The sequence below is a fragment of the Canis lupus genome, chromosome 8 (assembly GCF_011100685.1).
Source record: "Canis lupus familiaris isolate Mischka breed German Shepherd chromosome 8, alternate assembly UU_Cfam_GSD_1.0, whole genome shotgun sequence".
NCBI classification, from domain to species: Eukaryota; Metazoa; Chordata; class Mammalia; order Carnivora; family Canidae; genus Canis; species Canis lupus.
Window position 1 is genome coordinate 4,395,709 of NC_049229.1, and position 13,425 is coordinate 4,409,133.

The 13,425-nt window shown below is 53.5% G+C and overlaps 3 protein-coding genes across 8 annotated transcripts; 2 read left to right on the forward strand and 1 right to left on the reverse strand.

Moving 5' to 3' along the window:
* Nucleotides 1-51: 51 nt before the first annotated feature.
* NOP9 (NOP9 nucleolar protein) lies at nucleotides 52-5,571 on the forward strand. 4 transcript variants are annotated; one of them, XM_038544315.1, is made up of 10 exons: nucleotides 52-387; nucleotides 790-1,248; nucleotides 2,190-2,300; nucleotides 2,519-2,660; nucleotides 2,782-2,974; nucleotides 3,594-3,734; nucleotides 4,114-4,239; nucleotides 4,396-4,632; nucleotides 4,846-4,951; nucleotides 5,288-5,571. In XM_038544315.1, exons 1-10 carry the CDS (start codon nucleotides 147-149, stop codon nucleotides 5,443-5,445), a joined length of 1,914 nt encoding a protein of 637 aa, XP_038400243.1. In that variant the 5' UTR covers nucleotides 52-146; the 3' UTR covers nucleotides 5,446-5,571. The 4 variants fall into 4 exon arrangements, with proteins under 4 accessions (XP_038400243.1, XP_038400245.1, XP_038400244.1 ...); XM_038544318.1 differs by having other exon boundaries at nucleotides 255-387; nucleotides 758-1,248; XM_038544317.1 differs by lacking the exon at nucleotides 4,114-4,239.
* CIDEB (cell death inducing DFFA like effector b) lies at nucleotides 5,538-8,429 on the reverse strand. Its single transcript, XM_038544324.1, has 5 exons — nucleotides 8,254-8,429; nucleotides 7,802-7,946; nucleotides 6,736-6,885; nucleotides 6,288-6,478; nucleotides 5,538-6,125 (listed from the first exon to the last, which is right to left on the reverse strand). Exons 1-5 carry the CDS (start codon nucleotides 8,292-8,294, stop codon nucleotides 5,987-5,989), a joined length of 666 nt encoding a protein of 221 aa, XP_038400252.1. The 5' UTR covers nucleotides 8,295-8,429; the 3' UTR covers nucleotides 5,538-5,986.
* On the forward strand, nucleotides 7,723-11,837 carry LTB4R2 (leukotriene B4 receptor 2). 3 transcript variants are annotated; one of them, XM_038544319.1, is made up of 3 exons: nucleotides 7,723-7,982; nucleotides 10,167-10,391; nucleotides 10,709-11,837. In XM_038544319.1, exon 3 carries the CDS (start codon nucleotides 10,719-10,721, stop codon nucleotides 11,796-11,798), a length of 1,080 nt encoding a protein of 359 aa, XP_038400247.1. In that variant the 5' UTR covers nucleotides 7,723-7,982; nucleotides 10,167-10,391; nucleotides 10,709-10,718; the 3' UTR covers nucleotides 11,799-11,837. The 3 variants fall into 3 exon arrangements, with proteins under 3 accessions (XP_038400247.1, XP_038400248.1, XP_038400249.1); XM_038544320.1 differs by having other exon boundaries at nucleotides 10,304-10,391; XM_038544321.1 differs by having other exon boundaries at nucleotides 10,167-11,837.
* Nucleotides 11,838-13,425: the final 1,588 nt, after the last annotated feature.

Consider the following 13,425-nt stretch of genomic DNA (forward strand, 5'->3'; position numbering starts at 1 on the left):
GGGGCCGTCGCGGGGCTGTGACGTGTGCGCTGCGCCCCAGCGCGCCGCCGTTTCCGGTCTGCGTCGGGCCTCGCACGCTCCCGGCTGTCGGAGGAGCCCTGTGGCTTGGGAAAGGCTTCGCGGACGGACGAGGGGCTCTAGTCCTCATGGGGCTGGGTCCGCGCTCCCCCCACAGGGCGGGGCGCGGGGTCCCAGCAGGCGGCAAACGAGGGCGCGGGGCCAAGGGGTCGGGGCGCCCCCCGCCAGGCCGCGGGCACTGCCCTCCTGCGGAGGGGAGCTCGGAGCCGGCCCTCGCCGCGCACCCGCACCTGAGCCCCGAAGCTCTGGGGTATTTCCGCCGGGCGCTGTCCGCCCTCAAGGAGGCTCCCGAGCCCGGAGCAGAACGAGGTGGGGAGCAGCTGCCGGGTGGGACTGAGAGGGAGTCTTTAGGCAGAAGTTCCAGGACAGGCAGGGAAATTTTCTCGGGTCCCCAGGGCATAGGGACTGAGTCTCCTCTGCCATGTCCTCTTCATCGCTCCCCGCTTCTCCCTCTCTCGGCTGATGAAACATAACCTTTTTTTTTTTTTTTTTTTTTTAAGATTTTGTTTATTTATTAGCGAGCAAGAGAGACAGCACTAGTGGGGCAGGGGCAGAGGGAAAGGGAGAAGCAGGCTCTCCAGACGAGGGAGCCCCACGCAGGGCCCATCCCAGGATCCTGAGATCATGACCTGAGCCACCCAGGGGCCTCTAATGGAACATAACCTTATCCTCCTCTCAGTCTTTAAAATATTTCTTTTCTTGTCTACCCAGAACTGATGGTGCACAATGTTTTGAAGGAAGTGGAGGCTCAGGCCCTGGCCTTGGCCACAAACAGGACTGGCAGTGAGATTATGCAGGAACTGTTGGGATTCAGTCCCCTGAAATCTCTGTGTCGAATCTGGGCCGCTTTGCGCCCCAGTTTACGCCTAGTGGCCTGTCATCGATGTGGGGTGCATGTATTGCAAAGTGCTTTGCTGCAGCTGCCTCGGTTGCTGGGGAGCCTGGCAGAGAAGGAAGAGGAGGAGGATGTGGAGGAGGAGGATGGCAAGGATGGACCCTTGGAGAACCTGGAGGAGCTGGTTTTGGGACTAGCCTCTGAGGTGTGTGACGATTTTCTTTTCTACTGTGGAGACACACATGGCAGCTTCGTGGTCAGAACTCTGCTGCAGGTGTTGGGAGGGACTCTTCTGGAGTCTGAGAGAGCCAGACACCGTGGCTCTCAGTCACCTGGTAAGTATATGAGGGAGGGAAGTGGACCTAGAGGAGAAGAGAGCTTAGGAAGTCCAGAAGAAGGGAGTAAGCAGAAGAGTAATTCTTCATGACTGAAGAATTAGCAGAGAAATGAGGATGAGGCTTAACAAAGCAAAGATTAGTGCGCACAGAGGCCCAGTGTGTTAGTGTGTTTGGGGGGACAGCTAGTAGAATGAGCCAGGGGTGAGAGGTGATTCCTTTGAGCAGTGGATGTCAGGCTTTTTTTGTTAGACCACAACTTACAGAATTCTCTTTTTTGAAACATCACTGAACTTGCCTATACTGGACGCAAACAGAACTTCAAGAAACAACACTCTTTTTTAAGATTTTAATTTCTTTCTTCATGAAAGACACAGAGAGAGGCAGAGACATAGGCAGAGGGAGAAACAGGTTCCATGCAAGGAACCTGATGCGGGACTCGATCCCAAAACCCCAGGATCACGCCCTGGGCCCAAGGCAAACGCTCAGCCGCTGAGCCACCCAGGCGTCCTGAGAAACAATACTCTTAATATATGCAGTCCACTTCAATGTTTTCCTCTCTGTTTTTTTTTTTTTTATTCTGTTCTATTCCATTGAAAAAGTGCTAGTCAAGATCCACTAAAGTGATTTCATGATGTACTCATAGGCAGTGACCTACATTTTGAAAAACTTCAGGAAATAAGGTTAGAGAGTTTAGATGAGGCCAGATTTTGGAACACCTTAAATTCCTGACTGAGAGTTGGCCTATCTCCTATGGACCACTGGGGAGCTGGTAGAAATTCCTTCGAAAAATTAAAACTCCGTTCAGTCTTCCAGATGTGAAGAGATAATTCATACGTGTTCTGCATCTCCGAGCTGAACCCTTCATCATCTCTGGAATTATTTTCCCTCCTGGATGGTAGTCTGTGATCCCAGCACTGCACATGTTTTTGATCTTTCAGACACACAAAGGGCCCCAGCTCGGGAGTGTAAGCCAACTGATTTTGAGGTCCCTAAAACCTTCTTGAATCACCTTCAGGACCTGAGCTCTTGTTTTCTGAAGGACATTGCTGGTAAGGATGGTCTAGGACCTGTTTTTCTGGAGGTGATTGTCATCATGCAAAGCCCTTACTTAGATCAGTCTTCCTCTTCAAATCTGATCTGGTTTGATATTTCGAAGACTCTGATTAGAGCCTTTAGGTCTATAGCCCCTGGTACCTTATCGCTTGAGGTTTGAAGTTTGTCTGGATTTTGGAAGAAATGCTTTTATTATTTCTGCCCTCTTCCACAGTATTTATCACTGACAAGATCTCCAGCTTCTGCCTTCAAGTGGCCTTGCAAATCTTACACCGCAAACTGCCCCAGTTTTGTGCTCATCTCTGCAGTGCTGTGATCAGTTATCTGAGTAGCCGCAACTCCTCAGCAGACGGCAGGTATGTTCAGGACCTCAGGATCCTCCGAGGTTGATAAGGCTGTGTGAAGTGAATGGAGTGGTGTGGGTGTCTTAGATGATGTACAGTAAAGGCTGCCTGGTGACCTTCTCCTTGTCCCTAGCCCCCTACTGCTATTTCTGCGGGATCAGACGAGCTCCAGACTCCTGGAGCAGGTTCTGCTGGTGTTGGAGCCCCTGAGGCTCCAGAGCCTCTTTGAGGATCACTTCCAGGGGCAGCTGCAGGCCCTAGCTGCACACCCTATTGCCAACTTTCCTTTGCAGCGTTTACTGGATGCTATTACTACCCGTGAGCTGGTGAGTTGGGAACGGGGCTGGATCTGTTCGTGTATTCCATTGTTTCTGCTACTCTTTGTTCATTGGGCTTTATTTTATTGTGTGCCTGCCCCGGTGTCTCTGGTGGTGTGCTGGCCATTCCCTTGAAAGGTTATTCCTGGGGGCTTCTCAGAGCTTAGGACAAAAGTGCCTTCTTCCCAGAAAGGATTTGTGTTGGCTTCTCAGGTGCCAGTACCAGCAGGAGACTGGCTTAATCCAGATTTGCAGCTTGAGGTTCTATGGCCCATTCAGACTCTGGGTACTTGGCTACAAATCTGTATGAGTGCTGGACCTATTGACATAGTTTCTTTTTTCCTTTACTGCTTAGCACGAAGGCATACTTGCCTGTGATCTCATGGATTGGGAGTTGGGGTAGAAGAATGGATTTAATTCTAGTATCCCCTTATCTTGTGCTTCCCCCAAGTGAGGCAGTACTCTAAGACTGCCCCCTTGTCCTAGACTTTATGTGGCAAAACCAAAGTCCTGATATCAGCAATGCTTATCTAGCATTTTTATTTGTTTTCTGGAGGAAGATATCTCTGAATAACTTAATCCACTGTTACAGAATGCCAAAGATTCTTCATTCTCTGTCTCTCCTCAGCTGTCCCCTGTGTTTGAGGAGCTGAGCCCTGCCCTGGAAGCTGTGCTGGCTCAAGGTCACTCAGGGGTGGTCATTGCCCTGGTGGGGGCCTGCCGCAGAGTTGGGGCCCACCAAGCCCAGGTCCTGCAGCTGTTGTTGGAGGTGATGTTACCTGCAACCTGTTTATGCCCTTAGTTCAAATTCTACCTGTTAGGGCTTCTCTGAGCTTCAGTGGTTGTATCTCTGGACTCAGGAGGTCTAATGCCCAAGTTCACAGATAGAGAAATGAAGCCAAACCCATCTCATAGCCCTGGAATGAAAATTGTCTCCCAGAACTAAGAGAGCAGTTTGTTTAAGGACTAAATGTTTATTTAACCCTATTATGTGTATAGAGACTGGGAATATAGCAAGGCAGATGAGATTCTGCCCTCATGCAACTTACATGTTCATGTCTTCTGAATGCTTTCCCCTGTCAAGAGAGTTGGGGTTAGGGATGAGGGAGTTGGTTCTCAAATTCATCGTGTTTTGTCTTCCCCTGTAGGCATTCCACTGTGCAGAGCCCTCTTCCCGGCAAGTGGCCTGTGTGCCTCTCTTTGCCACTTTGATGGCTTATGAGGTGTACTATGGACTGCTCGAGGAGGAGGGGGTAGTGCCCACAGAGCACCAGGTGAGGTAGGGGAGGAGCCAAGCCAGTGACTAACTGGGAACCGAGAATTAAAAAGTCCTTCATTCTGGTGTTGCAGGTGGTGAGATCTCTGGCTTCATTTAGGCAGAGGTGGCAGTTTGGTGGCTGCCTCTTGATTCCTTCTGTCTGTCCTTCCAGGTGGAAATGGCCATGGCCCAGGCCCTGGGGGAAGTGACAGTCCTTGGATCTCTGCTGCTCCAGCATCTGTTGCACTTCTCTAGTCCTGGTATTATACTGCAAAGTCTGGGTGCCTTGACGGGACCACAACTTCTGACTCTAGCCCAGAGCCCTGCTGGGTCCCACGTGCTTGATGCTGTCCTAACCAGTCCCTCCGTGACACGCAAGCAGCGCCGCCGTGTGCTGAAGACCCTAAAGGTTCTAGTTTCTGTTTTGATTCCCCCACTGACATCCATTAAAAGAACATGAGCTTGCCCCAAGACTGTCTTTCAGAGTCAAAGAGAGAATATATAGTTCCCAGACTCTTTTGACTCAGACTGTAAACTTCTAAAACTTCATTTCACCTTTGCCCTCCCCAGCATACCTTTGTGGACTGCCATAGGGGGACCTACTTTGCTTGTCTTACTGCAGGGACAGTATGTGGCTCTGGCCTGCAGTCGCCATGGCAGTCGTGTACTAGATGCCATCTGGAGTGGAGCAGCCTTGGGGGCCCGGAAGGAAATTGCTGCTGAGCTGGGTGAGTACCAGCACTTCTCTCTGACCTTTCCAAACTTGACTCGCTCCAGATGGCTGGGTGGCTGGGGAGGGGACTTAAATTCAGCAGACTTCAGTTCTAAAGGGTGGTGTGGCTATGGGTTCTTAGCAGTCTGCTCCCCTTCCCTTCTCCTCTGCTGAGTATGCAGCCCTGTGCCCCTACCCCTTCTCACTTCCCCACTTTGGAGAATGAGGTATTAATTATTCCAAGGTCAACCCAGAGCTCAGGGAAAATAGAGGGACCTTCACCCAGAGAGAGTCCCTTTGAGCTTGTGGGTGACTGCATGATCATACTTCACGTGAGTGGTTCCATTTGCAGGAGAACGGGACCAGGAGCTGATAAGAGACCCTTTTGGCCACCATGTGGCTCGAAACGTGGCACTGACTACTTTCCTGAAGCGCCGAGAGGCTTGGGAACAGCAGCAAGGGGCAGTGGCCAAGCGGAGGCGGGCTTTGAACTCAATACTTGAAGACTGAGGCCTTTGGATCTGGGATTAGGTGTTGATGGGGGAGGGATAAAAGGCATATCTGTCCTTTCCCCTTTGTAGTTCAAGTTGGAGTCAAAAGTCTTAATAATAAGTATTTTTATATTTTTATTGGAAATGTTTTTGTTATTTTGGGGAGAAGGATATAAAGAAATTGAGATCTCAAGGTGAAGTCAAAGGCTGAATCCAGTGCACTGGGAAGCTTAGGGACAGGAGGAATTGCAAGAAATCTAGATGTAGCAATGGTCAGAGTGGAATCAAGATGCTTGGGGATGGGTTTGTGGCCTTTTAGGGTAAGGGGGAAGCTGGAAAGATGGCTAGGAAGAGACAGTATTCTTCGGGAAAGGGTATAGGCTAGAGGTATAAGGCCTTATGCCGATGGGACCTGTTGCAGTGGGGTCAGAAGACCATGGGGAAATTGGGTGAGTTCTCTCATCTGCACTATCCTCAGATCTCCAAAGCTGATGCTGTCAGAGTCCTTACAGTGTGTCTTGGAACAAGTCTAGGGGCAGAGAGCAGCTCAGAGCCCCTTCTCAGTAGGGATGGAGGCGACCCTGCCGCTGCCAATGCCACTGCTCGGCCCCTTCTACTAGGTGGCGAAGGCTGGAGGAAATTCCCAGCAGCATGTGGCCTAGGCCTTGCAGCAGTGCAGATGTCCAGCGGAGGAGCTCCCTGAAGGGCAGAGACAAGATGGAGTTGGGTGGGTGGGGGAACCTGGGAGGAGGCCATAGAGGGGATTTTCCACAAGGGAGCCCTAATAAGATAGGTAAATGCAGGAATTAGGGGGGCTGTGACTGTAGGGGGATGGGGAAATATGACATGTTGGTCTCTGACCTGAGTACTTTCTTTGGGCCAAGTCCTTGAAAATCACAACTCATGGAGTAGAGCCCGTAGAATGTGGCTTTGACATTGAGGCTGCCAAAGAGGTCTCGAGGGTTTTGCTTGTATACGTCGAAGGTGATGCGGGCGATGTCTTTGCTGTGCTTGGGCTTCTCCCGGCCCAGGCCATATGACAGCATCCCACTCTGTAGGGCACATATGACAGCATCCCACTCTGTAGGGCACCTCCATCAGTGCAATGCATTCCGACTTGTGGATACCCACCACTGTTCCCCATCAGCACTGGGTCAGACCCACCCTCACCTGGACTGTGTGTCCCCTATGAGGTGTCCCTGGCAACTCTTCGCCTCTCTTGGTACCTCTGATCATGGTTGGGCCCGAGAAGCTTGAAGAAGATGTAAAGGACTGGTGGCCCACAGCAACCCCACCGTGGGCCTCTTACCCTGCTGGGGCTCCAGCTCTGCCCACACTCCAGCACCATCAGGCACGTGTCATCCTCCAAAAGCTGGAAGAAGTCCTCACTCTCCACAGCGGTCCCATCCTCCTCCAGCACCAATGTTAGCATCCCACTCAGCAGGAGGGCCTCTGTTGCCTGCCCAGCCCCAGGAAACAGGAAGAAAGGCGTGGAGTTTAGCCATGCTTCTCTCTCTCTCTCCAGCTACCTCGCACCCATTGGTTGGCTCTAGATGCTGGTGGATATCCCAACTCCACTTCCCAGAAAATTGCCAACCCTTAAGATGGCACCAGATCTTGGTATTGTTCAGTTGCTGGGGGTCCCTCAATAAGGGTTGACTTTTTTCCTCTTTGTTCCAATGTCATCGTCCACATTATTGTCTTCTCCCCCTATTCCCCTCTGAGCCACTCTACTGGCTTGGAATTGAAAAGCGATCTTGCTTCTGTTGAGGACCATCCTTCAGTCTTCTCTCCAGTGACCTAGCTCCCTGTCCCCCTGCCCTTGGAGAGCCCTCCAGAATGGTTTCCTGCAACAATGATCCTTAACCTTTTTAGTCTTTGTTAGTGCCAGATATCTACGTAGCACTTGACATACGTGGCCCTCTTTGACTCCTCTCAACAACCCTGTGAGGAAGGTGTATCATTATTTCCGTTTTGTACATGAAGAAACAAGATTTGATAGAACGAACAACTTTCTACAGGTTGATACCAGCAAACCAACAAGTCTTCATAGGATCAGGACTTTAAGTTGATTTGTCATACAAATTGCCTTTCCATACTGATTTCTGAAGGCCAATCCTCTGACCTCCCTCCTGCCACCCCCCACCCGCCCTCCGCCCCCATCTATTCCTTCCTCTACCCACTGGAAGAGAAATGAATTGACCCAAATACAGCAGGGTCATTGGGCTGACCATCCCCCTCCCCCCTCTTTCTGCCCTCAGAGGGAGGGGCAGCCATGTAACTAACCTCAGCCTTTCGGTTCACTCCAAGTTCTCACTCTTCTCTTGCCCCCTGGCTGCCCCCACAAGAGGAACTTAGGGATCTGGCTCACTTACCTTGTCCAGCAGTTCCTGGCGGGTGGCAGCTGTCAGACCTTTCCGGGTAGTCCGCTTGTGATCACAGACTCGGAAGGGTCGCTGGGGTGGTGGAGGTGAAGTCCAGACTTTCCGGCCAAACTCAGAGCTCATATTGGATACTGACCTGGTAGTTGGGAAGAAAGGTCAAGAAATGAGTTTGGTGAGTGTGATGGGGGTGATTGGAAGTAGGGTGCTTGGAGAGTTAGGGAGGGATCTAGGTTTGGAGATCAGAGAAGCCTAGGGAGAGAGGGAGAAACCATGGAGTGGGAGTGGTGAGTGGTGATTCCATAGCCGGAGAGGCCCACTGTAGAAAGTGAGGGCGGGGAGGGGGAGTAGTCCATGAGTGTCTGGGTCTCCTAGGGGCTGGATGGAATTTTGTTACCGTGCACTATCGTCAGAGTTGGAGGGTAGAAAGGAGGGTTAGAAATCACCTGAGCAGGCCACTGGGGTTCAGGGCTGAGAGGTACTCCATGGTGGAGGGAAGGAGCAGGGGAGTTGCCTCTCCCGGTGCGGTGCGTTCTAGGCTGGGTGGTTCTCTCCAGTGCAATAGTGGTGGTGTTTTGTGTCACAGAGCTGGGATTTCAGCCCCAGGGAGGTGGGGGATGAGTCAACCCGGACTCTGCCCCCCCCTGCCAGGCCAGTAAGAAGGGCAAAGTCCAAGGGGGAGGGAAAGAGGAAGGAGGGGCCTGGATGGGATCATGGAGGTGGGATTGAAGCCCAGAGTTCCCCGAAAAAGTCACTTGAAGCTTGTGTGTGTGTGTGTGTCTGGTGGCGGTGCGTGCTGAGGATAAATGGGAACTATATAAGAGGATGGGATGTGATCTCTGGTCTTTCTATGGAGAGAACTTCTAGGGATAGTTTCTGGTTCCCAATCCTGGAGAAGCTGCATGTACGTGATGTGTGCTGTACTTGCTGCCACCTACTGTGAAAGCTGTAAACTGCAGCTTTGGGAGTATAGGGGCCAGGCTGAGGGTGGGATCGTGGGTAGGGCTTGGACACAATGAGGAGTGAGGCAGTGTGCCAGGGTGGGCTGTGAGGGGAGGATGGATTGTGCTCCATGGATCCAGGATCACCAGGATCCTGTCGGGGACCCTGGCTTCCCGCTTTCCTGCTTCTTCCTCCTTGATCTAGGGGAGGGGCTGGCTCAACATTTCTCTGGCTTTGTTCTCCAGAACTGCTCTTTGTAGCCACACTGAATTAGGCACTTTCTCTCTCATCTTTCTCTTTTGGCCACTTAATGGGCATGAAGGAAATGTGAAGAGGGGAGACGTCCTCTGAGGGCATTAAGACTAACTTTTGGTGCTCTGAGTTCCATCTCTGATTTCAGCGACAGTTGTGGTGGACGTTTGTATGGAAGCCCAGACTCTCACTAAGACTGAACCCATCACATGAGTGTAAATCTGCTTTCCTGCCTAGGTGTCTGAAGCTGTGGCAGCCTACTCAGCCTCCTGACAAGTGTATCATGCCTCTGGGACAGCCCTCAAACCATGGGGGATACAAGCTGGGCACCAATGCCCCGGTCTTCTGTCTTTCTGGAAGGCATTCTGTGTAATTCTGAGAGCTTCCTGATCCCTACTGAAGAGACTCAAGAGCATACTCTTCCTCGCTTTCTTTTCCCTTCTTCTCCCCTGCTCCCTCACTCCTGCTCCCTGAGCAGACCTTCCAGTTGCAGGATTACCTGTACCCACGCCCTTAATTCAGGCTGTGCTTTGGAAATAACCCAAACTGAGACAATACTGTCCTCGCTCCCAAGGAGTCCCCAGTTCCAGCTGCTGACTGGGAAGGGGTCTTTCCCCTTACCTCAACTTTATCAATGTACCTGGTCTCCCTCAAATTTCTCCGTTTCCAGGCTTTGCCTGACCTTTTCACCTAGAGGAGACTTCTTGTCAGTATATCTCTACTAACGCACCATTTCCTTTCTTCTTATCTTGTATCTTGATGTGGCCTGGTGTTAGGGTCTCTTCGAGGTTATGTGTTATGATTCCTCAAGGAGGTTATAAGCTCCTTGTACCTCCGTGCACCCCCATAACTCAGCACCAAGACTGGAAGCTGTCACTAACAGCCCTGGGGAGGGGGGTGGGGGATGACTGGGGCAGGGCCTAAGGTAAGAGATGAGAGGTGTAGGTAGGAAGGTGAGGAAGCTGAGTTTGGGTCACCTTCTCTGCTGAGTGCAGGTCAGGGAAGCCTGAGAGCATAACAGGCGGCGGCAGGGTTGGGGTAACTGGGGCCAGAAGTGGGTGAGGGATGAGTGCAGATGCATGACCCAGAGTCAGGATTCGGCCGTGTCCCCACTCACCTACACAGAGAACATTACCTGTACCCTTCAGCTTCTCCTGTTTCCCAGGGAGGCGGCCTCTCACAGGCCTGGACGTGTTAGTGATGGGAAGGAGTAGAATGCCCGAGGGGGCCCAAGAAAGGCCTGAGAAGAGAGAGCTCCACCTCATCGCTCCTCATTCTCATCTCACACTGCAAACTTGACAGGAGTAGGCACCTCACCCGCTGCTGCTGCTGTGCCTTTCGGCTTCTCCATGCCCCTTGTAGGCCTCCGAGCCTACTAGTTCCCAGCTGGGTAAGTAGATTGGCTCAGGGACCTTTACTTCCCACTGCTCACTTTGAGCTCAGGCATAGGAAGGGGGCTGGCCAGAGGAGGGGCCCAGCTAAATGGGTGGAGGTGGAGGTAAGGGAGAGCCTGGGAGTCAGGACTGGGGCAGGAGATTTGGGTTCCAAGAAATCATGTTTGCGTTGCGGCTAGGGTCTTCTCTCCTAGACAGAAGAGACAGAAGCAGGAGGAGACACAGTCCCTTCTCATCTGGCAGAAGGGGTACCGTGGGCTTTTGCCCCGACCCCTGAATGCCTTCCATTGGCCCTTTCCTTCCCCCTCGGTAGGTGCTGAAGAATGTTGGCCTGCTATCGGCCCCCGGGGAACGAAACGCTGCTGAGCTGGAAGGCCTCGCGGGTCACCGGCACCGCCTTCCTGCTGCTGGCGGCGCTGGTGGGGCTGCCGGGCAATGGCTTCGTGGTGTGGAGCTTGGCGGGCTGGCGGCCCGCACGGGGGCGACCGCTGGCGGCCACGCTCGCGCTGCACCTGGCGCTGGCCGACGGCGCGGTGCTGCTGCTCACGCCCCTCTTCGTGGCCTTCCTGGCGGGGCAGGCGTGGCCGCTGGGCCAGGCGGGCTGCAAGGCCGTGTACTACGTGTGCGCGCTCAGCATGTACGCCAGCGTCCTGCTCACCAGCCTGCTCAGCCTGCAGCGCTGCCTGGCTGTCACCCGGCCTTTCCTGGCGCCCCGGCTGCGCAGTCCCGCCCTGGCCCGCCGCCTGCTGCTGGCCGTCTGGCTGGCCGCTCTGCTGCTCGCCGCCCCGGCTGCCGTCTACCGCCACCTGTGGGGAGACCGCGTGTGCCAGCTGTGCCACCCGTCGCCCGCCCACGCCGCCGCCCATCTGAGCCTGGAGACCCTGACTGCCTTTGTGCTTCCCTTCGGCCTGGTGCTCGGCTGCTACGGCTTGACACTGGCGCGGCTGCGGGGTGCCCGCTGGGGCGCTGGGCGGCAGGGGTCGCGGGTGGGCCGCCTGGTGAGCGCCATCGTGCTGGCCTTTGGCTTGCTCTGGGCCCCCTACCACGCGGTCAACGTTCTGCAGGTGGCGGCTGCGCTGGCTCCGCCGGGAGGGGCCCTGGCGAGGCTGGGCGGTGCAGGCCAGGCTGCGCGAGCTGGAACCACCGCTCTGGCCTTCTTCAGCTCCAGCGTCAACCCGGTGCTCTACGTCTTCACCGCCAGGGATCTGCTGCCCCGGGCAGGCCCCGGCTTCCTCACGCGGCTCTTTGAGGGCTCAGGAGACGCCCGAAGTGGCGGCCGCTCCAGGGAGGGGACCATGGAGCTCCGAGCTACCCCTCGGCTCAAAGTGGTGGGGCAGGGCCACCGAGGCGGTGGAGACCCCGGGGACGGGATGGAGAAGGACGGTCAGAGATGGGACCCTTGACTCCAAACCCTACAACCGGGCCTGCCTCTTCCCTATTCCCTTCCATCGTCCCTCCCTGCAGAACTCAGGGAACCACTCTGCAGCATTTGGGGGATGCTTCTCTGGCCACAGTTTAGATCTTTCTGGGCAGAATTATATACCTGGGGCAGGCCCAGTTTCCTCCAAACTGAGGGATTGCAAGCGGTGATGGTATTGTGTGCTTGCGGGTTGCCATGTGCCCATGTACCAGAGCTGCTTACTTATTGCCAATAGCTACTGTGAAATACACTGGAGTGGGGGCATTCCATGATGGCTTAAGCATGCCCCCACTGGTAGTCCATCATGCTTGAGTTGTACTGAAGCCACCTGGTTCCCCGCTGGGTCAGTCCAAAGCTGGGCACTGCCAGCCTTCAGTGGCATCTTGACTTATCCTCCTCAGCCTGGGTGGCCTGGTTCCCTCAGGCCAACCTACTGAACCACTCTGGAAATAAAGGAAGAAAGAGGAAGGAAAGGTATAGATGCTTGAATGAGCAATGAGGATAGGATCCATTCTTTGGGGTCTGAAAGAGCTGAGTGAAGAAAACCCTGACTCTGGAAGGGGAAAGACAATCTTTGGAGTTTGAAAGGAAAGCTTTCCTGTCTTGCAGTTGGTACTGTCGGGGAGGAGCCCTGGGAGTCAGATTTGTCTTCCTCTCTGAAGCCAACTTTTTTCCCAAAGTTCACCAGAGTTCGGGAGCAGGCACATGCTCACCCTGGGGACATTTGGGGCTGAGATGAGCAGGTCTGGGGAATGGTGTGGATGGTTGGAGGACAGGAAGGATTTTTCAGGGAGGTGCCACCTCTCCTTTGTCTCCTTTTTTTCTCCACCAAGTCTTGACTCCTCCCAAGAGGAGAAGTTATTGCTCCTCCATAGCTCCTCCTGCTAGCTGTTATTCAGCACCCTCCATACTTCTTGGCTGCTGTCTTTTGGAATGCCTCCATCTCTAGCTCCCCAGACTGTTCTGGATCCTGGCCCTTTTGCATTTGGGGATGTAGGATAGGATTGTTTTTAGTGGATGACCACACACAGGTGTGGTCACTAGAGTGACCAACTCATCCCCGTTTGCCCAAGACTTTCCCAGTTTTAGTCCCGAAAATTCTCTTGTCCCAGTCCTCTCAGTCCCTGGCAAACTTAGATGGTTGGTCACCTGAGTGCTCCCTCAGACCATCACCACAAGTTCTACTCTGGTGATGTTTACATCACCCAGGCAGAGGCCTAGAAATAGCAAAGGAAATTCAGGCCTCAGGGTCACCCAGGGCCACCCAAACTGCGGCGGTCTAGAGTTCTGGATCTAGTACCTAGATTAGAGTATCTAGTCTGAAGATGGAGGAAGAAAGGCCATTGAGAGACATGGGGATGGGGAGTAGTTTGTTAGAGGAGGCAAAGACAACACAGCTTTCATCAGAAGGAGCCTCTGATTGACCCTGAAGCAGCAAGCCAGAACTTTCATCCTCAGACACCGATGGCAGGGGCTTTTTCCTGTTCTCATGTGCCGGGGCAGAGGCTCCCTAACTTCCTCTCTTCCGTAGCCCCTGTCTCACACAACTTCTGTGGTCAGAGAGCCCTTCCTCAACTCTGCCTTCTTGCTGCAGTTTCGGCACATTTCTT

Bases quoted from the DNA above. Each gene is read 5' to 3' on its own strand.
- NOP9 (XM_038544315.1), top strand. From the start codon at position 147: ATGGGGCTGGGTCCGCGCTCCCCCCACAGGGCGGGGCGCGGGGTCCCA. The intron at 388-789 runs GTGGGGAGCAGC...TTGTCTACCCAG, and splicing joins CGAGCCCGGAGCAGAACGAG to AACTGATGGTGCACAATGTT. The intron at 3,735-4,113 runs GTGATGTTACCT...CTTCCCCTGTAG, and splicing joins TCCTGCAGCTGTTGTTGGAG to GCATTCCACTGTGCAGAGCC.
- CIDEB (XM_038544324.1), bottom strand. From the start codon at position 8,294: ATGGAGTACCTCTCAGCCCTGAACCCCAGTGGCCTGCTCAG. The intron at 7,947-8,253 runs GTGATTTCTAAC...CCCAACTACCAG, and splicing joins AACCCCAGTGGCCTGCTCAG to GTCAGTATCCAATATGAGCT. The intron at 6,126-6,287 runs GTCAGAGACCAA...TCTGCCCTTCAG, and splicing joins GGCCCAAAGAAAGTACTCAG to GGAGCTCCTCCGCTGGACAT.
- LTB4R2 (XM_038544321.1), top strand. From the start codon at position 10,719: ATGTTGGCCTGCTATCGGCCCCCGGGGAACGAAACGCTGCTGAGCTGG.